Raw genomic sequence first — 25,807 nt, 5'->3', positions numbered from 1 at the left:
ATAAAAACAGCAAAGTACCCTGAGGGCAAATATTTCAGAAATTGTTTCACAGAGTTAACTTACAACATGCCCTGTATCCTTTGGTCATATTGGGTCTAAACCACTAAAAACACCTAAATTATCACATTTGTGTCAGAGGGTGGCATGAATATCACTGCCTGATTTGAAAAACTGATATGTTTGTTTCATGAAGTTCCTATGAATAAACTGAGCAAAACCGTTGAATAGAAGCTTGACATAAGTTGGACTTTGGATTAAATAACCTAAATTGTCCATGTTAACCTTATTTATAGGTACACAAAATATTATGAATGACTAGCATCAGTGTTTTTTTGCATAATCACTATAAGTACAAAAGGCAAAATAAAACAAAAAATACAGAGAAAGGATAAATGCTGGCGCTTTTCAATAAATAGGAGCATGCTTTGCAACAGAAGTTTTCATGCATAGATTAGCTGTATATTAAAATATCAACAGATATCTGATTACATAAACTGTCTTATGGATGGCTAAAATCTTATTTAATTTACAAAAATTGAAATGTAATTCCTAAATAAGATAGCAATTAAACATGTCATAACCATTTTTATGTACACTTATATTACATAATAAAGCGTATGTAGAAGGGAATTTAAAAGGAATGATACCGTATAAATTTTTCATCATCACATTTTATCAAGATCAAGTTGATAAAATTTGATTCATGTCATATTGAGTCATAAGAATGGAATAAATTCTGAAAGCTGTATTGAAAGATAGTAAATCTATTTACAATTGATTTATTAATGTACATTTGTGACTATTAAAACAATGTATTTACACAGAGTTGACAGGTAGGTTTACGCTGAAGAAATTATGAAATATCATGAATGTGAAGATTTAATTATTTCTTAAAATTTCACAACTTTGTATCAATGACATGGCTATGTGATGGACAATACAGAAGATGCATGGTACACCTGAAGAATAGTGGCTGAGATATTCCTTGTTGTAATCTACTTGTCTAAAGGTGCCTTCTGTAATAAATGAATGGACCTATACCCCTTTGGTTGATACTGAATTGTAAAATGGTTTAAAGACAGCCCACTATTCTTCAGTCACACTCAATGAATTTTTATATTTGAGACCACTAAATGGTCTGGATTGTGTGTGCTAGACATTTCTGAATTCCTTTAGTCACTTTTAGCGACTTCTGAAAATTTCTTGTGTCAGCTCAATACATACAAGTACATTCAATTTGTCAAACTTGTACAGGTCATCTTGAACTACCTTGAATTACTAGCACATTAATTGGTGCCAGAAAACACATTGGTGTAATATGTAGCCATAACAAAGTCATTAAGAATACTGCTGATTCAAAAAATCACCTTGTAATACAATATGTATCTTGATAATCTGTTGAGATCATACAAACCATATCAAAAAAAATTCCTAAAAATGAACATTAAAACTTGTTATCACAGCACTACAGGCCATTTTGGAAAGTTTTCTGAACAGGGGTACAATACAAACATACGTTTCATGTATTAATATCTTAAAATCGTAGACAGGTCATTAAACATATATGGAAGCATTGGGGTAACAAATAATGGAAGCGGCTTGTAGATGGCATTTGAAAATGTTACTGCTACCAGGCAACAAGATGGCATTGCTGCAAAGCATGAATTTCACTACACAACCTCTCACAGTGATAAAAAAACAATATATAGAAATCTTCATCATTGCTTTTTTCTTTCTTACTCGAAGAATTAAAAATGTTGAAATTGATATGCTTAAGCAATAAAGCACACCCAGTGACGGTACAAGATTTTGACCAGTTCACATAATATATGCACAAACAATAGTCAGTGCAGATATGGAGTGAACTGGTCAAAATTGAATTGTATACCCGTTGCTGGTGTTTTTATTGCTATTATATCATAATATTGAATTGAAATTTTGGTGTGACATGTCAAAAAGGGAATTTTCCTCTAGCTGAGAGCTTGTGCCCATTCCAACAAATGGAACATTCGTAGGAATATAGTCGGGTTATTTTCATGTCTCAACCAATCAGATCGCAGTATTTGGGCCGTCAATATACTTGTATATGATACTGTCTTTAAAAGAACTTCAAATTACCGGATGAAGAGTTCTTATGACAATAGCAGAATGAATTTTTAGGTAACTTAGATACCAACAGTTTTGCCTTTTCCAGAAAATCACTTTGTCAATATTCAATTTTCCTGGATTGAATGGATCCTTTGGTAGCTATGGCCAACTCTTTCCAAGAGTTCATATATACTGCATGTACATTTGTCAAACACTTGATAACACATCCATGTAAGTACTGATCAGTATTGGTGTTTGCAATGACAGAGATTACACTAAAATGCTGTCAATATCACATTACATAATCACAGTAATCATTGAGGATATTATTTTAACATGGTGGTATTCTACCATGATAAATGACCATCTCTATGAATAGAAATGGCACCCATTGGAAATTGATACAGAGATACACATATCAGAATCCTGTATTCAAAGGCAGTAGTACATACAAAATAATTGTGACACTACCTTTTTGTTAGTGAGAGTATAGGTAGGAACATTCATTAACTGTTTGTACCACTGCCTAGCCAAATCCAAGGTTGTAAAAGTCATGAACTGATTTTCAAAAATTAGTGGAAAACAGTATTAAGATGAAATCTGGCAGGAATAGAACAAAGCTTAAGGGCTTCAAGGTATCTTTGGTAACTTTAAGTCTTGAAAGGAACATGACTCGGCATCTTGTCTTACATCTTTAGTGACTGTTGGCAAACAAGAGACAAAATTGTTGTGATCAATCAAGATGTCAACAGGATATCATGGATAAACATTTCAGCAGCTTTGTCTCAGCAATACAGTTAAGTCTTCAATTGTTATGTACTTCAGAGTAACCTGACATTCACATTCTAGAAGTGCCTTCAAAATCAAAATCATTTAAAGTTAGCGAGACACAATCAATGAATTTGCAAGGATCAGGAAACGAACAACAATTAGTAGAGCGCCACCTATGGGCAAAACCTGCAATGACAGGTTCAAAGAGTATTTGTGATTTTTTGTGACCATTTGCATCAACATTTCACACATCAGAGTTGAGACAAATCACCAGCTTACCTTGGTGAGAAGTAGGGAGGTAATGTTGTCTGTTCAAGATTTCTAACCATCTCTCTTGACTCTGACAACAATCTGTGGAGTTTACTGGTTGGAGAATTGTCAGTTAGCTGTAAAAACACAAACAACAATTGATTGACTTTAAGTCACTCTATCGTTACTTTACATCATAAAATGATATAATATCATTTTATGATGTACAAAAAAGTTACAAAAAAGTTGAACTTGAGAAGATCAGATAGAATGACAAATCTATGTGAAACAAATTCACTAGACTGGAGACATAGTGCATTGATTACTGAAACAGTAATCTGGTTACTGTACTGTATTGAACACTAAACATCCACGTTGTTATCTTTTGATTTCCTTTTATTATAATCTCTCATCTAAAAGTAAATAGCTGGCTCATTTGACTCAGTGTTTTTTTGACAGAATATCTCATGAAAAAATGAAGACAACCATGTTAGCTGAAAACTGCATTAATGAAAATAAATCTGTACAAAAACAAAGTGCACTAGTGAATGAAAGTTCATTTTTATGAGAGTAACTAAGATTTCTGTTTGTAGCGTCTACATCTACAAATTATTTCTGCAACACTGACTACTGAAGACTTGATTTGGATTTCTGAGTGTGGATGCAATACTCACATCATTAGCTGTGATATTCAGCAGTTCATCAGTTTCTCCACTACTACCATCCTGAGCTTGTGCATCGGCACTAGTGTCAGCTGTATCCAAATCCTTCATTGCCAGAGACGGTGACTTGGGAGATAGCTTTGTGGTACTTGTTCTGGATAAAGACTTTGAAGGTGATATGCTGTGGCTTGGTGATAGACTACGGCTTAACTCTTCACTGTCAAATCAAATCAAGAATTTAATATAACACATTTCTGACTTGGGAAATGACAAGTTTGGTTGAAAACCTTGCAAGAATGTCTACAGAGGAGACAATAAGTCAGTTATGTGTGTATTGACTTTTCACAAAGAGGTGTACACCATTAAGGAAGCTACAAGATTGAATCCAAAGAACAGCTGTAACTGATGGTAGTTTTTGGTGACATGTTATGTACAATAACCTTAAATTAATGTTCTGTGTCTTTTGAAGTGAAGAGAAATGCATCAGGTTCAAGACTGAGTAAAATCCATAAGACTATTGATAATATTGGTCATAATAAACTTCTGACTGTCCACATTTCAGTTAATACTCCATTCATAGCCATTACTGCATACACTTTCTCCATCTCAAACAGTCTTCAATTTCTAAAAGCCATCAATGCACTATACCTAAATATTTTGACTAAAATTGAATTGCTGAAACTTAAAATTCAAGTAACTAAACCAACGTAAAAAGTGTTGAAGTATGAATTAGAAACCATATTACTCACACTGTATCACTAAGTCTGCATTCTTGTAAAGCTAATAGTTCATCTTTACTTTCCAAGTTCAACTGCATCAAGGCCATTTCTTTCTGTTGTCTGTCGTAAACTTGTCTCAAGTTATTGAGTTCTGCTTCAACTCTGTCTTGTCGTGATTTCTGTAATTCCAGTAACTGATCTTTTCTCTTCTCTCTCTCGTCTTGTGGAAAAGAAAAATGCATAAATTGTAATAAAACTTAATATAATCAGGGTAACTGTGCTGTGACTCGGAATAATTACCTGCCTGCCATGCTGGCGTTATGCTTACAAGACAACAGAATATCCAGGACTGTCTTCTGTGTTTCTGGTTTTTTCTATTTACTCAGAAATTGTTTCTTCAAAAATCTCACATGCCTTGTACTTTTTGTTTAACTTTAAACTAACAGTACAGAGTAAATCACTGTCACTTTCAAGTCTTATTTCTCTGTGAGCTCATGGTCAGATCCCTAAGTCTTTAATCTTTTGTTTTCAAAATAGCATTGGTATTTTCAAACGTTTTGATAAAATTCTGTACAAATATTTACTTTGCATAACAATTATAGAACTTTAGAAATTATTTGGAATCAGCCTGATACCATGACATCCAAAATTGTCAGTATCAGTATATAGAATGGTTTAAAAAACTAAATATTCTGAGCTTTCTGATGCACAACTTACTTGCAATTTGCAATTCTTTCTTCAAGGACACTGCCTCTTCCCTTGCTTTGCTTGTGAGTATTTGTTGTTCTGTGTTGTTGCTATTGGAAGCCCCTAATTCTCCTGAAGTAAGACAGGATTAAGAAATGGACCATTTCTTGTTAGTCAGTACATATTGTAAATTGACGGTAGATTTCACAGATGTATACATGTAAAATGGTAAACAGTGTAAAGTCATGCTTTGTGACTTTTCATTACATGGGAAATGCAACATGATTTGAAAGCTTATCTTAATTATCTAGCATAAATCCACTCAGTGTTTTGACTGAGTTAGATCAAATTATCAGTGTACTTTCCCTTAATTTTTTTTTCGTATTCATATTATCTATATAATAACTTAAATAAGAAAGCTTTCCATGCAGTGCTTCTGCGTGCATTTACGGACAGTCTGCAACACAAATAATCTATAGAGGCTGGGGATATAAAATTTCCAATGAAAAATTCTCTCTCAAAGTTTGTTCAGTGAAGGGAGAGTGAATTTAAAGTACAGAAGAGTAAGTTTGTAAAGTGTCTTTCCATTTTCCAAGGCCTTTAAAGGATAGAGGATAAAACTTACCCCTGAGGCGTTCAACTTCAGCCTTTGTATCGCCAAGTTTTTGTTTCCACTCTGTTATTTCTCGCTTGCTTGCAAGTTCTGATTGTCTGAGTTCCTGGATTAAAAAATCAATGTTTATATTTATATTTGTAAACAGTGCTAACATTTACACTAACAAAACAATACGCTGTGAATCATTTCGCATCTCTACATACCAAATATATTTTATTGTCTTTATTGGGCGTTTGTTTTTCTCAAATCCGCTAAATTTTTTGTACAAGACATAGAGTAGGTTAGGTACCCTTGTGAAAAGATATTGATGAGGACAGGAAATGTTTTGATGAGACAAGTGTTTAGATTGGCATAAATCTAAAATACAATTTTATCATATAGATAGGGTGGTTTACAGTGAGCAATATAGGATGTCAGTTTGGTAAACTACACCACAATTATGGTAACATTGTATGATGACAGATTGAAGATTATCTAACTATGTAGACTCCAAGCGAATGCTGTTTCCAATGACAAAATTCAACTGGCCAGTGTGAGTAGAATTCAATTTCAGTCATGTTCAGCTGAGTAACAGGAGTACTGGTTAGGATTGGGACTTTATGAGATTGGGTTTGGGGCTGTATGGCATTGTGATTGATATGTATATGAACAACTGCAGTGCTCACCATATTCAAAATGTACCAAGACTAAGATAGAAATTGAGTTCAGTATTGCCTGAAGATGTTTATAAAATCAAATGGACTGTATGATAAGTTATGTCTTGGTATGGTGTGTTCAATGGGTGTACCAAGATTAAGACATAAATTATCAAACTATGACGGGTGTGAATACATCACAATGATACTGACCTTGCAAGCTGCATCAAATCTCTTGAGTTTGGATGTCACGTCTGTGATATGTGAGGATGCATCTAGTAGGTCCTTGTCCTGCATAGTAAGAAATTGATACAAAATAGATTTCATTGACAGCATCCTTCTGAGTGTATAGATTATGATCCTAGACAGAAGAATCTGATCATCAGTGTGTGTAGTAAACATACAAGATCAGCTGTCATTTCAGTGCATCATTTCTATCTGTCAAAATATTTCATTTGTAAATCCCACCGGTACTTTGCTTGTCTCACATCTTAGATTCTATATAGTGGACACAGCATTGTCTAATGGATGACATAATTTATCTGCTGTTATTGTCTCTGAGTCTTCAATTTGTAAAAATATTTCAATCATGAAACAATAAATATGTCAGGGGCCCTTACAGATGGGAATGGGTGAACAGGCTCAAATTATCAACAACTTTAATCTTAGAAAGAGATTTCATTCTTCAACTTTCTCTTTTGTATTCTGTATGTGAGAATTATCTGTAAGATGCAAAACATCAGCTCAAATTAAAATTGTAGGGAGCAATAGGTTACAAAAACATAAATATGGGTCTGACCTTAAGTTTCAACACTGTCAACAGCTCCTGTTCTCTGGCTTCAAGCTGTCCAAGTTGAGCTGATAGTTCACGGACTGTGGAAGTTAATGATCTGTTTCTATCCTGTATTAAAAAGAATACGTACAGTGATGTCATGTGAACATTGTCAAAACAATCAAGCTGCAGTAAAATACAAGAAATTTCCTCTAGTTTCATTCTTCACATCCATACATGTACATTTCGGAAGCTTTCCATTCAGAGTTCATATAATGACATGACAGAAAAATATAACTCTAGTGGTAATTGGTATTTGCTAACTTTAACCAATACTTTCTCAAAAGCACAAAGACATAAACCTGCTCCTGTATTTGATAATGAGGACAGTCAAAAGAAAAAGACTAGTGTAGTTATTGTCGGTTGAAGATGATGAAGCCAGCATATAATACCAGTGGATGTACAATTCACAGCAATGACAAAAACCAAAACCACATTTTGGACACATACTCATGACAACTCACCTCTAAATCTTGTACATACATGGACGATGATGACGCCTTTTCTGACAACTGTTCCAGCTGTTTCTGAGTGGATTCTAAAGCACAAGTTTTGGATTGTTCCTGAGTTTCAATGATTTTAAGTCTGCTGGCCAGGTGTTTGATTTGATCATTCTTGCCACGTATTTCAGCTGAAAGATAAATGAATACAGCCTATGTGAATAACATTGATCATTCACAATGTAACTTGGCTGTTTGTACAATTGTACATACTGGTTTATCAACCTGTCAACATATACAATTTCAAAAACAGTCTGATAAATCTGTTTGTATCAGGTATCTGATCTCACTGGTGAAAGTTACCCTGTCACTGAAATCACAATTTGATAATCAGATTTATTTTTTTCATATTCAATGCATTCAATACGTAATGATGAAAACACACTATACAGCATATACAACAGGACACAGACATATATTTTGTTTTTTTCTCACCGTCATATCTTGAACATCTTTGTTCTAACGCTAGAAGTTTCTGTCTATCTTCATCCCATGCTAGTAATTGTTTGTGATGGGCATGAACCATATCATTCAACTCTCTGTCTCTGTCTTGTAATTCAGCAATCAACAGCTGTAACTCTCTTCTCTGTTTCTGTATTGTTGCTGCTTCCAACTCTGACATGTAATTCTGGAGAAAAGGACATTTATTCCATTAACAGGATTCAGACAACTTAATCTGGCACTTGCCTTTGTATTGTAGAGGTTCATCTCATGTCTGTGGGATTGTCATGCTACATGTACAGCCAGGCCTGTCAAATGCTGCTGGGGAATTGATCCCACTTCCTGACCAACTGTTCCTACCCATTATATACAATTGCTGGTTACTATTGAGAGCCAGACAATAATATAACATGTATATTTCTGAATCAGTAAGCTTAGACCAAAAATCACACTTCTTGTTTTCTTACTTTCTTATAATTTATTTTCAACAGACTGTTCTACTTAAGCTAAATTATGATTTGGAGTTTCTAAGTCTACTTCATATGTTTCAAATAAAGCTATGGGATATATGTAGTCCATACAGACTACAATACCAGTATAACATATTACTCATATGTTGCTTGACACAATCTAATATTTTCCTTCTCTATTCAGCTCAAAATTGTACAACTTTTCAACCACAGCAGAAGACAAAGTATAAAGCCCTGGAACTTGAGAAAAATTTGGGGCCAAATATCCTTGCTTCTTCATTTTCTACATCTTCTAGTGTTCTGAAGTCCTCACACATCCATAGATAAATGCATAGATAGAAGTCTGATTTCAATCACTTCAAACCAATAATCAATCATATAATAGAACACAAAACAATGACATGTACATTTTTAAAAATCACACATTAATCCAAGAGTGTAACCATGTAGAAAGCTATGAATCAATCCATCATCAATCAATCTATCATTTGATTATTCACCAGTTGATCTTGCTGTATGCTATTATTTAAAGAATCATCATAAGGGTCAGAGAGAGGTCTGTCAGTCACTGGCTCCATTTGTAACAGTACTTCATTTGTATCACAGCGTATTTTGCTCAAAATCACTTTTTTGCAAAGATGCATGTAATTTTCACTGATTTGTTGACCCATAATTGAAACACTCTGGCAGTGTTACCTTTACCATGTCATGTAGTTGTAAGTTGGGTGAGAAAGAAGTGATGTAAGTTTATGTAAATCGCCAGATTTCTGGCATCTTTTTATTCCATTTCAAATATTTTAAAAGACTGGATTTTCAGTCAGGCTTTGTCAAATTTGGTTTTCAACAGAACTACAATTTTGTTTGGCAATAAACTTCTTACATTTGGAATAAGAATCATTTCAGTTTTGCTTATAATGATTTTAATCACTTTTCTGAATGTCAGTCAATCCCTGCCGTTCAAGAATGAGAATAGATAATGCAAAACAAAATTGTTGGTTTTTTCTCTACATGAACTCGAGCTTCACATATGATATAAATTTCATAAAGAAGTATCAAGTTTTTACTTAAATTCATTTTTATTATTAATACCAAAGCTGAGGCATTTTTCCCAAAATATGTAACCTCTTCAGCCTTCAAGTAAACTATTGCTACCATACTGAACTTGAGATTCTCTGCTTTTTGACGATGTTTAGTAGAAGGGGGTTTTCTTGTCATCGTTGATGACAAATGATGCTGTTCAAAAAGGTGAATTGGTTAAGAGCAATGCCACCTCAATGCATCTGCCTGGTTATTTACATTTTCTTCATTATTTTATAACATGGACATGCCGGCACATTCTTGCAAATACACAGCTGTTTCTAGCAGGGAAAGTATAGCACTTATTATCATGCCAGTACATATTCCACAACAACTTGAAGATTAGAAATCTTACTAGACTCATGTGTGATATAATTTCGACAGAATGCCATTTTGACTACCTTCATACCTGTGATTGTTAGTGTTAGTATTGTTCATTACCTGTCTTGGTGGTGAGCTGTGGTAGGTTCTGGTAGGACTATCAGATCTGCCTCTGTTTGGACTAACCCCAGTCCTGTGTGACAGTGGACTACTCCCAGCATACCTCACTGGGCTAGTATATGTGTGCTGTCTACCAGCTGCTGGTGATGTATGATGGGAATTCATGGTTGGTGATGAGTATGAGGTCATTGCTGTAGTTACTGCAGCAGTAGTACTGTTCTGTGATGGTGACAGGCACTTAGGTGTACTGGTCTGTGGTTCATACGATACACTCCTAGAACCACTCTCAGTACCTGTTCAAGCAACAACAAAAAAATGATATGAGATATTTCATTAATAACAACTTTCAATCATGAATACCACTTGCCTTAATCACTTTTTCACATTCATTTTAATTTCAATAAATTCTTTCAAAGGACAGGAAATGCCAGACAGCTTGTTCCATGAATAGTGGTGATACCATATCAAGCCATTATCAAATACATGCATCATTAAAATTTCATGGTTTCCATGGTATGTAAAGGATGGTATTCATCAATCATACATTAAGTTAACCTATGACATCAGAGAGGGAATCTGTTGAAAAGTGTATTGAAAAGACTGCATTTCTATGCAAAGCTGAAACTGCTTTTCATGTTAATTTTCATCAGTCATGGTGAGCTAACACTTTGCACATAAGATAATGGTTGACCTGAATAAAGTTCAAGGCATCTGAGACACCTGAACTGATTGCAAATATCAGATAAAAAAAAGAGAATTATTTAAAAGATGTCCTTTATTATATAGACAATAATGTCTTTTAGCACACAAAGTGATCTGAAAGTACATCTGAGCACTGTAAAACTTAATTACAATGCCACATTTGGACCAATCTTTCAAGACTTGCCAAGTACATGTAATTATGATTAAATAGAATAACAGGGAATGTTATATACATGTACACATCGTTGGAAATGAACACTACCATGTGAAAAAGCAAATAGACCATAATGTGACCACAATCACTGAAAAGCATTACGGTACTTGCTGAAATTTGAATCTTGTTATTGGTATGTGAATCTACCAAACAGAGTGGAGATAAATGAAAGTGGAAATAGTAATGACAATAGAAATTATATCAGAGTATATAAATACAGCAAAGACGCCCCAAACATCAATACGGAAAAGTAAATTCACATTCAAATTAATCCCTTTTATGCAGATTTGAAAGTGTTTCTAAATACAATAACAAAACTTGACCAGATTTCTGTCACATTGTTAACCACAAAAATCATATCCCCTGCAAGTGCACTCAAACGTTAGATCAGATTGGAAACTGTACCCTTATCCCTGTTGATGTTTAATATTTCACTCAGATTTTATCATTACAGTGGCCATACTAAATAAATACATAGATGGGTAAGTACTATACAATACACAATCACTGAATCAGGCTGATGGCAATTATCGGTAACAATTCAATCATTTGATTTGAATTCTCAGACTTTGAGCATTAGATGGTGAATATATATCATATTCTGAACAAAAAGAAATGAACTTTAACATTAACCTGAACAGAATGTCTTTATATTGAATATCATAATATAGCCACAAAAAAATAAAAATTTTGGGAATAACACAAAGATGATGATCTGAAGACTGGAAATTTGAAAAAACTTATCAATTTATTAAATTACGATTGCAAAATTGGAAAATTCTCCTCCGTCCAAAATCCAGTCAACATAAAACGTGGGGTATAAATACAAGCTGCTGAAGATAAAATCATATAGTGTATTGAGTGATCACAGGAACAGCTTGCAGGACCCTGGGAAACTTTCACAGTTTGTAACATAACCAGATACACTAGCAGTTTGTAGTGTAACCAATGATATACCAACGGCTTCACAGCGTAACAACAGAAGACCAAATGACTGACCTTTGTCCTGGCTACTAGTCACTGTTGAGTAAGTCACACTCACTAGTGTGTTAGCTGTACTCGTCTCCACGCAATGTTTTGCATTTCTAAATCTCAACACTGCAGTTGCACTCATAGTGTGTAGGAAAATGAAAGCAGTTCATTCATCCAAAACGCTATCATCCAATTACTATCCTAACCACTTTGATAAGCTAGGCAATCCTGCTTCCACGGTAACAATACTATAATTGTTTATGTTGACGTGGGCAAAATCACTGGTATATCAGATGTGCCAGTATTAATGCAATCTAAACATGAATTCAGTGTATGGATAAAAAATACAAAAGAGAGATTACCTTCAAACAGACCAACATATAGCAAGACAGACAGCTGTTCAAAACTGAAAGTGAGGCTATGCAAATCCAAAAGCATTACCGACTATCTATCATGAACATCCATGATATATGTATGATTTCAATAAGACTCCAGTAAAAATACTGATACTTTTATGTTGACAAAAAATAAATTACCTTGTAGAATAAGCGAACGCCAACTTCTTCAATTTTGCACCACTCTATTGGACAAAATACTGTCATGACTTTCACTTCGATTTACATTACAATATTTTCCTTGAATAATAAAAAGCCTTTGAACATTATTTATCACTTCTTACCTACACTATAACAATACCTGAGAGATGCACTAATTAGCATATGCTAATAAGATTTGACTAACTGTTCGGTGACAGGAAGAACCAAAAGTCACAGATTTTTAGAGCACCCTGTTGAAGGTGGCTTTCCATGACTAACCTACTACTAACAAAATATAATTAATTCATATGAGAGTACTTTCCTTTTTTAAATTAAACTTTTTTCATTCAATGTTTTAGTCATCTTCTGCTATGGTGTAAATTCAAAATTTTTTTCAAAATTCTTACTAACACTGTATTTATCTGATGATTTTTGGGTCTTCTTTATGAAGTAGACAAGCTGAGAACCATTGAAACCATTGGTATTAAAATATTAGGTGTCTGGTGAAAATTACTACATATCCACTATGCAATGCTAGCCATGTATGCTTTGTTGGGATTTGGAAACCATGGTGACAGGAAAGCTAGCCATTTAAAAATTAACATAGCTCCATAAGGAATGTAATCCACCAGGATATCCTGCCACTAGATTTTCAAGATCAAGGTAAATTTGTCAACTTGAATCATTCTCAAACTGAAAATCCTGAGAAAAATGCGTACATTTGCAAAATGGTGCAACAAACAATACATTGGTCTGTATTTGTCTACTGACAGACATTGTAACAATTGGGGACAAAAGAGAGGTCTCCATGAAAGACAAAACAGAGTGGCCATAATTGCTTTGTTGCAACACAAAAGACAATAGCTCAGTTTACAGTCATGTAGAGAACTGCTTATTTAGGCAGCACAGATAATCTTTCTACACTTACCTGCCATGCTACATACTTGATACTTCAGCAACATGCAAATCATTGCGACAAAAATACAGCTCAATATTTTGCAACCAACAATCTGGTAACTTTAACTGTTGTACACATGTGTCTGTTCAAAGCAACCTGTACTACCAAGCCTTCAGTTCAGCTGCTATATCAACAGTCATAGATATCTCACTGCCTCTTTAAATATCAGCAGTGGGGTAGCATGTTTATCTACATATCACCTAGTAACAATCTTGGCTGCTATAGATAAGTTCTCATTCATGAGCATGTGACAACATATTCCTACATCTTGAAGATGTTTACGCTTGATATGCATGTAGCCAGAAAATTGGCAATGGGCATGCAAATTAACAGTTTGCTCACAACATGTTAGAATTGACTCTACTCTAGAATTACAACACCTCCACTCTAACTCAGTAACTGCCTACTATCGGTGAATAGGATCAAATGCTGAACCACTGCAAAGACCATGCATGTGACTCAAACTAAATTAAAAGATTTTAAGTCACAATAAAGTGCTCTGAGGAAAACTGAGAATGTCTAGCAAAAAGCGGACACTTGACTGCAACAAGTTTCAACAAGTAGTGATCTAGCATTACCTTGCAGACAAATACAAATGTGCTACCTACTTGAACAGTGAAGGAAAGCAGCTGCAGATCTCAGCACCAAGTACTACAGTGAGTTGACACGGACGATGTCTTGCCAAATGTGCGAAAAACACACGCCAACTCAGAAATAATAGAGATTATGATTTAAATGCCAACCTCACATGTTTCCCTGCAATAATAACACTAAATACTGGAGTTACAGGAGAATTCCTTTGTAACACATGAATGAATAGAGTCCCGATGACAGTTTGTGATGAATTGCTCACGCACATTCCAATGCTGCCCTGAGAATGGATTAACTTCACAAAGCAGTCAACAATATTAGTGATATTAACACAAAACACATTTGGGTGAAAATCGCTCACTTGTGATTCCAGTTATTTGTAAAAAATAACATTAGATTTTCACTACCACTCTAGGGCATACATGTAAGCCATGGAACATTGAAAATGCATTGAAAATAAAGGAATACTGACCGCTTATCAACCCCAGCAGATCATCCAGGTCAGAGAATATCCTCTCTGGCTCCATTGCATACTTTGAAACTATTCCATTCCAATAAAATTACAGATCCTACTTATGCTACTACACTCTGCCCAGCAAGATCATGATTCTACGCACAGTGGGTAACTGTCAAATTAACCGCCCTCGGTCACTTTGCATACAACAATTGGTTATTATTCAAACAGGTGTGGGGTCTCTTGGGTCCATTCATAGTACAATGGGGCCCTAGGACTGTCCTGGCCGATTCTCTATTGTTATGTACACACACGCTATCTATAAAGGCAAAACAGAAAAGCTTCTGAGGTCTTCATTTCAGCTTTTTTCAATCAAATCAATAAAATTTTGTCAAGGAGCTAGATGTTAAAATAGAATTATACGAAAGGACACAAAATATTGATTTTCTCAGAATATTGCTGGAGTATGCTCACTGGCAGAAGATCTGCCAAGCAAGCTAGGATTTTCAGAGAGTTAAACATGTTATGGTGGATTGGTGAGACTAATCTACATCAAAATCACTTTGCCAAAAAACCTGACAAGACATGCTTAAAGGACAGTTGCCAAGCAACAATGTCGAAGGTGATATCACCTGGCAACATTATTGGCTTGTATACAAAAACCACTGAGTAAATTTACATTTTAATTTGTTGCCTGTGAGATACTAGTAAGCATTGACAGCAACAAGTCTCTATTCTGGTGAATGTATTATCTCATGGAAAATATTATACAAATATTTTGAATGCACTTAATACTTGGAGGATGGGCCAGTGGCTAGAGCAGTGGACTCACGATCAAAGGATGGTGAGTTCGAGCCCCGGCATGGCTGTGGTGTTGTGTCCTTGGGCAAGGCACTTTATTCCTCATTGCTTCTCCCCACCCAGGAGTGATGGGTACTGGTAGGACAGAGGTTGTTATGTGTGCGTTTAGCTCTGCTGCGCTTATTGGCTGCACATGTGAGCTGTTGTCTGCTCCCCAGGGAGTTGAGTGGTATAATATTAGGTCCAGTGACCAGGGGTAATAATAATTGTAAAGCGCCTTGATCACATCTACTTGTGGATATGTGCGCTATATAAGAACCAAATATTATTATTATTATTATTATTATTTGTATATGTGACAGTACACCCACTCTCAAAAACCCTGAATTGTTATACACTTCATGATAAGTATTTTCTCATCAATCACAGTATTTCTAATGACTATTATTAAATATCTGAAAGTAATTTCACATGTAGCACTTTGCATTGAGTGTAAATTGTATGTATTCCCATTGACTGCACAGCATTGAATAAACAATTTAACAAGGTATTACAAATATACAATTTTTTTTAAAAAGCAAGGGTAGAGTTTGTGATTTGGTAGAAAATGATCAGTAAAAGTGACAGAATTGTTGTGTTTTGACAACTTGCTTTCAAATCTATATTTTTAAGCCTACCATCATCCTGAACTGATTTTTATCAGGCAAAGTTTATATTGCATTTCCTTTACATATGAAATTATGAGCAGAAATATGGACAATGAATACTCTATTAGCAGTAATGGTAAGTCTACATGCAAACTTTCTGTCATTCCATTCAAGTGGAAACCCTTGTAACAGAAACAAACTTGGTGAAATAAATTCAATCCACTCTAAGAATAACAAATTATGTTTCTCTGCAATGTATTACACGGACAAACAGATTGGCTATATCACCAAAAATATTTCATTTCACATCAGAGCTATTCTATATTTTAATGCTAAGAGCTTAGGCGTATTGGCAGAACAGGCTTTAACTGTTAGCAAAGGTCTATCAGTGATACTTTGACAAAGTATCAATGATGTAGTCACCTTTGTGTTATGAGCTCATTAGAATTGTGATGTCTATTCAGGAAACAATATTTATTTGTGACCATTCATCCCGTCACTATTACAGCAGTTAGTTAATGAGTGTAAAATCACTTTTAAGCAAACCGTCATATTGATCTTATTGGAAGCCATTTTAACAAAACACTATTGTCACCTTCCTCATGGACCTCAGTGTACTGGTTATACCTCTTTAGATTGTTCATTGACAAGACACCAAATTATGCACAAATCGATATGCATGCTGTTTTCTAGACACATATCTGGATGTCAAGTGATACCAAAGAGTAAGAAAGTATTATGAAATATTTCTACTGCAACAGCATTCACTTAAAATCAACATTATGGTTAGGAAGTATCCTCTATTTATCCCTGGTTACATTTCTCATAACTTCACAATCTATGCTATGATTGGCGTGAATAATGTAAATCATTTTAACAACCAAACCATTAAACACAAACATGATAAAAAAAATACAAAAAAACTTGGCAGCTGTCACTGTTAGCACTTTTCTTGCAACCTATAAACATAGTATGTCATTGTATGACAACAATACACCAGAGTGATTTAATCGCTGTCTTGACCATCAAATAAATATCATCTCAAGATGTATGAGTTGTTGTATTGTTGGGTTTGCGGATCTCCATGGCCATTGCAGATGCTATGGTATTTAGTAAAGGTTTTAAACTAAATAACGTCTTTCATACAGATTTTCAATTTGAGACTTTCACTAAAAGTATGTCAAAAGAGGCTTTTTTAAAACATTATTTGGAAAAGAGAGCCAAGGACAGAAAAACAAAAGATATGAACATTCTCTTTTGTGTGATGAAGACAATAGGATAATTTATCAAAACAATGTGTAGGATTGGGAAAGTAGATTCACATGACAATGTACCACTCTTCAGACAATGAATGTTGCCAGGTATAAACAACACAAAGCTTTCGTCTCACCACATGTCCCTCCACACACAGAGTGTAGCTGTCATCTCATTGATCGACCTACAACAATTTATAAATTATACGGCTTCTTGAAATGACAATTTTTCTGTTTGTATAGGGTTTACTGGTATGAGAAACCAACTGTTATGTCAACAACTGGCCAAGTCAAAGGATAGAGATTCGCTGTTTTAAAATACAAAAATTTAAATTCAGGAAACCTTTCTTTGATACCGTTATGCAATGACTTTCTCTGAGATATGCCAAAATTTTGGTTTACTTGAATAATGAAAGATAACAATAATATATTCTTTATGTGTACTGGAAGCCAACGTGCATTGTCTGAATAAAATCAAAATGTCAATGCAGTCTGGATGTTTCTTGTTTTCATAAATAAATATGGTATATGAAATTATACCAATTAAGCTGACTTGTAAAAAGGATATGGTATAATGCTTTGTGTTCAATGAAAGTGTGCAACATATCAATATATTAAGTTCTCTTCGATTAACAGATGATGATTAACAACATGTAACCCACTGTGCACTCTCCAGGTAAATTTTTCGTGTGTACTTTCAAATTTTTACAAGTTGTAGCGGATTGTCTCTCTAAACAATGGAAAACATGCTGTTTCAATCAATATACTGGTTTTTCATTTATTATTTATAACTTGAATGTCAAAGCTAAATACTGATGCCATGTAACACTAATAGAATCAGATATAGTCATGGGAGGTATTGGACAAAGAAATACATAGTAAACTAACCGGACAAGTTCAATAGACAGTTTCTTTAACTTTTTATTCCTGTAATATTATACCCTTGACGATGGAGGTAGCAGAGATGCCTTGACATTAATTTTTACGTACATTGCCCAGAGGTGTGAGCACTAGTTTTCACCCGTCTACTTCTTATGTAAAAATATAGCATAAAATTCCTTAACTTTATTAAAGTTTCGTATGCATCAACATTAACCAATTACAGCAATATTGTGTAGACGTCGAGATCTCAGTAAAAAAGTTATGGGCCAAATATCTAACTCAGTCTTGACTAGTGTGGTTGAGGCGAAAACGACTGGACTGTGGCTTCATTCATTCGCAAGCTCGTGTTTCTAATTTGAAAATCACAGTAGCTCTACCATCGTGAAACTGTACGTCCGGAATTTTTTTTAGTTTATAATCGCACGTAGACATGGCGATGCAGTAAACAACAATATACAACAAACATCTCTCTATTTGTCTCCGGCAAATCAACTCGCGGTTCAGTCCGTTGTGTTGTTAACGTTGCTGTACCTTGGGATATTTTAAACACGCGTTCCCAGTCCACACTGATGAGGGACCGTGTTTCTAAGAAAGTGGCAGTGATACACTTGGGTAAATGTACACGAAATAATTTAAAGAGTGTTTATGAAAAATGCGAAACCTCCTTACCTTCCGGGAAGTATGAATACGCCGAAATCGGCGGCCTCCCTTGGACTGTACTGGATCACCACGACACGTTACGCGTAACGCACGTCCAAAAGTGTCACGAAGCTAAAACTTTTCAAAATATAACCTTTGTTATTGGTGCGCATGCGTAAGGTCATGACGCAAGTGCTCTTCGTCTTATCACATGAAATAGGAAATCGTGGATGGAGAAGGTGATCGCATTCTGGATCCTGCATCATTCAACAGTTTTACATATTTAGATAACGGTAAGTAAATGTCAAGACATACTATGGCATTTTCATGATCACTTAGTGTCTAAAGGATAAGAAGCTAAACTGGTATGTTGACATGTAAGACTGATTGAAACACCGTGAGCGATGCCGCATTGGTGGATGTCATAGACAGCCAAGCGTAGCCATGTACAATAAATAGTATGGTGTGCAGTGCTGCTCGCAAAATTGCCAGTTGAAAATGAAACACAGAAAAAACTTGATGGGATGTAGAGGTAGACCTACTATAGGTTAGATGGTCAGACAGATGAATTATCCTACCTTAAAGAAGGAGGGAGGGGGCTTTAGAGAAAGACCTTCCAAGAAAGACCTTCCATGTTTCTCGACTGTCTGTGATTGGTCCAACACACACACACACACACACACACACACACACACACACACACGCACGCACGCATATATATATATATATATATATATATATATATATATATATATATATATAAATATATGTGAGGACAGCTGTATACTTTGACATAATCTTTATAATTTAATACACACACACACACACACACATATAATATATATATATATATATATATATATATATATATATATATATATATATATATATATATGATACATCTATGTATATATATATATATATATATATATATATATGATATTTCTGTGTTAGTACAGAGTTAAGTTTTGAATATTGTTTCTGTGTAGCTTTACTCACAGTCCGTAGAGGGACTGTGCTTTACTTCATCACTGTAGTAGAACACAGTGTTTTGAATTGTGAATGCTTTGGTCAGAGTTATCATATCTGCAAATGAACAATAGGACTGTCTTGCAAATTACTTCAGTGTTCTATCAATATTATGTTAATACGCAAAAATGAATATTGGTCTGCAAATTTATATGACATTTTTGGAAATTACACATAGAAGAACTACGAAAATACAACTCTATAGGCAAATGTTACGAAGAATATAGAAAGACGTATTAATGGCTCAGACTACAAGCTGCGACAACAGCCATGCATGTGACACTGACAACATTTTTTCCACATTTGTAGCAGCAGTGACCTATGTCATTTGTGTGCAGCTATACCAGTATTTAGTAGCTTACCTTTAGCCAGAAACAGTGCTATTAGAAAGCTGCATCTCTGATACTAAAATGTGAAGAGCCATCAGAATCCCTAGTTGGCTATTAGCATCCCTTTGGTATTGGAAACAAAAAAAATACATGATACAAGGATGGTTCAGTGATGGGTCACATGACTGTTTACATATCGTTTTATTCCTTATAGAAATGTTTGTAAATTTGCACTTCTCAATGTGTCATTCTCAGTCTCAGCTAGCTGTTGCCATACTGTTGAATGCATGCTTTTAGTGATTTACAGGTAACTAGCATCTTTTCCAACCCAACAAGAACCAACTTGCCTGATACCCACTCGTATGTTGTTTGATAACATGTAATAATGCATGGTCTTTTATTTTTACTTTATTTTGGCTGTGAATGGACAAAATAAATGCCTCGTAGTCCACTCAGTGTTGTTGTTTTCTTATGTTTGATTCGACTTTGGGCAGCGGTCGGGATGCATGCCTTCACCTCTCACTTTCGCTGGCATTAGTACAAGTCATAATCATTAGTAAAACATGTGCGAGTTATTGTGTGAGTTAGTATTGGGTGAGTTGATATCGGATGAGTTCATATCAGAGAAGAAGCACATTCTGACAAAACTACAGACAGATAAAACAAAAGAGACCAATCATAGTGCTTAGATAGTGATGTATATCAGTAGTATTTGAGTAGTCTGACAACTGAAAATATCTAGTTGTACTTGAGTTCTTGCAGTGCTGTGACACATCTATTTTGTCTTGAATGTACAAGTACAATTACAACCACCTACACTTGAACTTTTTCTAACCAACACAAGGCTGAAACATAGGAAGTGACATAGCATGTTCATAGGATATACCATCATTACTAGCCATCAAGATAAAATGATAGGATAGCCAATATGTACATCCAAGGTAACATACATCTTTTTTGTGCACAGCAGGGAAAACAGTAATAATAATGCAACTGGCTCTATAAACACAGTACAACCTCATTTGCAATGATACTTGTCAAGTAGACATATCAAATTCTAAACTTCTGCCATGAAAGAAACTACCAAAATGATATATCACAAATATTTTGATGTCGGTGTTTCTATAAACAATGACTGCCCTTAATACATTTTATTATAGTCTTCCAGAAGTGTCACATCATGGCTGCTGCTGAAGTAGAGGTTGCAGCTGCCGGATTAGATGCAGAGGATACAACACCTGATAACACAGATGAAGTGACAAGTCAACAGAAAGAACAGCAGGAGCCAGAAGTGAAATCAACGCAACCCAAAGAACCAGAACCTAAACCTGAACCTGAGCCTGTCTCTTACCCAATCAAAGTCATTTACTGTGGAGGTAAGGGTCTACACAAAAGCCAAGCAAATAGATTTGTTATATCAGTGAAATTGTCAACAAAAAGGTGATGTATTTTATCCACACTATAAAAAGATTTTATGAAAGTATAATGGCATGCCACCACATCACAAATTTATGACAATGTTGAATTGACAGGAAAGGGGCATGTAATTCTACTTTTAAACTTTTTCTAATCAGTTTTGCTTTCTGGTAGTTGTCTATGATTGTGTTTGTTTATGTACACAGCCTGAGGAACCCAACAACATGCCTCTAAATCTGAAAGTCAGTTGCATTACTTGTAATCATTACCATATCATTCAGCTTCTTTCTTACATTGTCAGACATTTCTGATGACTTGTTTAACCCTTTCACCACCATGGTTTCTCCCAAACCCATTGTTGTCAATGGTGAGTGTGCGCCTGTTTACAGGGAATTGGGGGTGAACAGGTTAAGGCGGAGGAGTTCTTTGACATTTTGAATCCATCCCATAATTCTTTGATGCATAGAGTTTTGTTTCAAGTATGTACTGATTCAGCTATGATATCTGTCCAGTGGTGTGTGATCATTGTCTGCATGACAGTAACGTAGGTATTGTAGAGAATCCTTAACAGTGACCCGCCATGATGACATGATACTGCATCAGTGATATAAATAACAATCTACAAAAATACACTTGAAGAATACTTATCCCAAACTTCTTTATAAAAGCACTTTGGTTCTCCTAGGGTGCCCTTCCATGTTGACCCCCCTAAGGATTATGTCAAATGATGATATTGTTCAGTGTTGCCTCTACTAATGGCTGGGAAGGACCATGTAGTCACTGCATATAACTTTTCCGAAGTATTCTCTGGTAGCTATCCTTGCTAAAAATTACCATGAATATTTGACATAATATTTCACAATGACCCTGAATTCCCTACCCAACATTTGATAGAATGACCCTGGAGTTTGTAATGTTCAAACTTGACTGTGATCCTTTATACAATAGGATTACTGAGTATATGATCCATTTCATAGCAGATTTCAATTACCCGTATTGGGTTGTGTTTGCTATTCACTCTGTAGTTCATTCACCCTAATGGAAATATATTACTTTTCCCAGAGTGCACCATGCCACTTGAGTACTGTGAATTTCATCCAGACTATGAGAAATGCAAGAAGTGGCTTGAGAAGAATTTACCAGAGCAGTTTGAAGCAATGATGAGACTTAGAGGAGATGAAGATGAAACCAGCTCAGAGAAGAAGAAACAAAAAAGAGGTAAATCTGACTTACCAAACTTATTTACCGGTATAGCTGTTGATAATGAGGCCATTTGAATGACATTTATTTAACCATGAACTCGTCATAATGTTTTAGATGGAGAATTTGTATCTTTGTCATGCAAAGAGCCTTGAGCTTAGTAATAGTATCACTATTTGGGATCAAACACCTTGTCTTTGTTTGTTCATTTCTACCGTTCATAGCTTGGAAAATGGAGTAGACTCATGTCTCCTAAGTCAAAGTGACAAAGGCTTTTTTAACATGACCAAAATCTTTGGGACAGGAAAGATTGGATATTCTTACATTATGATAATGGTATAAGTTTGGACACCGTGGATGATTAAGCAATAAGGCACACCCAGTGATGGTATACCACAAGATTTTGACCAGTTCATGACATATATGCACGAGCGATAGCGAGTGCATATATGAAGTAAACTGGTCAAAATAAAGTGGTATATCGTCGCTGGGTGTGATTTATTGCTATTATATCATAACAGTATATTGAAATTCTGGCCTGGAGCGTCATAAAAGGAATTTTGCTCAAGCTTAGAACTCGCGCGTATGCCAGCCGTGGTATATCGCCAATATACCATGGTTCTCTTCGCGTCTCGACCAATCAGATCGCTGTATTTGCACCATCAATACACTGGTATGATATAATGTCCAATATTACACTAATTTCAATTGAATTTGTGTGATTGTTATGCCAATCTCACTGTTCTTAAAGTCAGTGCATTTAAATTGTTCATTTAGGTGGCTATAGTCATATGCTTTGCCATTGTATTTCATTTATCAGTTGCCATACTGAAGATTGTTTGATGCATGGAAATATTAGTAATCTGATGTCAGCACTTGTTGTGTATGTCTATGGAAGGTTTTACTCAGCAAGGTTTAAACAGTGCATGGAAATATTAGTAATCTGATGTCAGCACTTGTTGTGTATGTATATGGAAGGTTTTACTCAGCAAGGTTTACACAGTGCATGGCAATATTAGTAATCTGATGTCAGCACTTGTTGTGTATGTCTATGGAAGGTTTTACTCTGCAAGGTTTACACAGTGCATGGCAATATTAGTAATCTGATGTCAGCACTTGTTGTGTATGTCTATGGAAGGTTTTACTCAGCAAGGTTTACACAGTGCATGGCAATATTAGTAATCTGATGTCAGCACTTGTTGTGTATGTCTATGGAAGGTTTTACTCAGCAAGGTTTACACAGTGCATGGCGATATTAGTAATCTGATGTCAGCACTTGTTGTGTATGTCTATGGAAGGTTTTACTCAGCAAGGTTTAAACAGTGCATGGCAATATTAGTAATCTGATGTCAGCACTTGTTGTGTATGTCTATGGAAGGTTTTACTCAGCAAGGTTTACACAGTGCATGGCAATATTAGTAATCTGATGTCAGCACTTGTTGTGTATGTCTATGGAAGGTTTTACTCAGCAAGGTTTAAACAGTGCATGGCAATATTAGTAATCTGATGTCAGCACTTGTTGTGTATGTCTATGGAAGGTTTTACTCAGCAAGGTTTACACAGTGCATGGCAATATTAGTAATCTGATGTCAGCACTTGTTGTGTATGTATATGGAAGGTTTTACTCAGCAAGGTTTAAACAGTGCATGGCAATATTAGTAATCTGATGTCAGCACTTGTTGTGTATGTCTATGGAAGGTTTTACTCAGCAAGGTTTACACAGTGCATGGCGATATTAGTAATCTGATGTCAGCACTTGTTGTGTATGTCTATGGAAGGTTTTACTCAGCAAGGTTTAAACAGTGCATGGCAATATTAGTAATCTGATGTCAGCACTTGTTGTGTATGTCTATGGAAGGTTTTACTCAGCAAGGTTTAAACAGTGCATGGCAATATTAGTAATCTGATGTCAGCACTTGTTGTGTATGTCTATGGAAGGTTTTACTCAGCAAGGTTTAAACAGTGCATGGATATAGATAGATACACACCATACATGTACATTACCCAAGAAATGATATGATGAATTATTGCTTGTACCAGTACAATATAATTATTCATTTTCACTGGTTGTTTGATCATCAATTCTACTCATGTAAGATAGAATGCGCCTCTAAAACTTTCACAACATTCTTTTAGCCTACAACCTGTGGGGCTCGTTTTGAAGCGGTAAATAATATTTTTCCCCTGCTTAGTTTTGTTAAAATCAGGAGTTTGTTTTATTTTCCCCATAGAGATAACACAGGGATCCCAATAGTGATAACACAGGGATATCAGCCATTTTGAATTTCAAATGCTAGCATTATTGGGTAATTTGTTTCTCTGGTACCAAAATTGAACCGTGACCCCTGAGTTTTATTGTTGACTTTTAAAGAGAAGAGTGATTGAAAATTGACTTGAGGAAAATTTGTTCAAAAGTGTAAATTTTTTAATTTGAGGGGTGGGCTACCTTAAAATATTAATCAATGTATTTCACGTTTAATGATTATCTTTGTGTCAATAGGGGGTAGAGGAATAATTAAGACAAGGAAGAAGACAGCGCCACAGAGAATTACAATCAGCAGAATGCAAAGGAATAAAAGAAAATATGTGACAGTTGTCAAGGGCTTGAGTACCTGTGGTAGGTTCTGCTGAAAAATATATATAATCAATTATATACCAGGTATTATGTCATTACGTGTACTGTAGCCCACCATTGAAAGTCAGTTAGCATATAGCATATCTGAATTAATAGGAATACCCATCAGAAAGAAGATAATAATATCTTACATTAAAGACACTGAAAAAATTTGCACATTGTAAAAATTTGCTGTTTATAAAAAGTAATTCATATATATAGTGAGAGAGAGTGAAAATTTTGAATGCAATAGAGTGATGTATCAGTATGGGAGATGATTGGATGTGATGTAGTGATATATCTGTATGGGGTAGCCAATTGAATGTGATGGAGTGTTGTATCAGTATCAGGGAGGTGATTGGATGCAGGGAAGTGTTGTATT

At 35.2% G+C, this 25,807-nt stretch overlaps 2 protein-coding genes across 5 annotated transcripts; one reads left to right on the top strand and one right to left on the bottom strand.

Annotated features, from left to right (window-relative positions):
* Positions 1 to 206: 206 nt before the first annotated feature.
* On the bottom strand, positions 207 to 18,978 carry LOC139145890 (coiled-coil domain-containing protein 62-like). Of its 4 annotated transcripts, none has more exons than XM_070717336.1 (12): positions 18,868 to 18,978; positions 10,189 to 10,481; positions 8,195 to 8,387; positions 7,724 to 7,890; positions 7,227 to 7,328; positions 6,641 to 6,718; positions 5,802 to 5,895; positions 5,207 to 5,308; positions 4,520 to 4,709; positions 3,783 to 3,987; positions 3,139 to 3,245; positions 207 to 2,789 (listed from the first exon to the last, which is right to left on the bottom strand). In XM_070717336.1, exons 2-12 carry the CDS (start codon positions 10,375 to 10,377, stop codon positions 2,783 to 2,785), a joined length of 1,434 nt encoding a protein of 477 aa, XP_070573437.1. In that variant the 5' UTR covers positions 10,378 to 10,481; positions 18,868 to 18,978; the 3' UTR covers positions 207 to 2,782. The 4 variants fall into 4 exon arrangements, with proteins under 4 accessions (XP_070573437.1, XP_070573435.1, XP_070573436.1 ...); XM_070717334.1 differs by lacking the exon at positions 18,868 to 18,978 and adding an exon at positions 14,634 to 14,911; XM_070717335.1 differs by lacking the exon at positions 18,868 to 18,978 and adding an exon at positions 13,541 to 13,709.
* On the top strand, positions 18,689 to 25,442 carry LOC139146312 (density-regulated protein homolog). The gene is made up of 4 exons (XM_070717720.1): positions 18,689 to 19,130; positions 21,356 to 21,571; positions 22,674 to 22,829; positions 25,312 to 25,442. Exons 2-4 carry the CDS (start codon positions 21,376 to 21,378, stop codon positions 25,440 to 25,442), a joined length of 483 nt encoding a protein of 160 aa, XP_070573821.1. The 5' UTR covers positions 18,689 to 19,130; positions 21,356 to 21,375.
* The last annotated feature ends 365 nt before the right edge of the window (positions 25,443 to 25,807 follow it).

Source organism: Ptychodera flava, chromosome 12 (assembly GCF_041260155.1).
Source record: "Ptychodera flava strain L36383 chromosome 12, AS_Pfla_20210202, whole genome shotgun sequence".
Classification (NCBI taxonomy): Eukaryota; Metazoa; Hemichordata; class Enteropneusta; family Ptychoderidae; genus Ptychodera; species Ptychodera flava.
The sequence above is the reverse complement of the archived record's forward strand: the minus strand, read 5'-3'. Positions and strand labels throughout refer to the sequence as shown.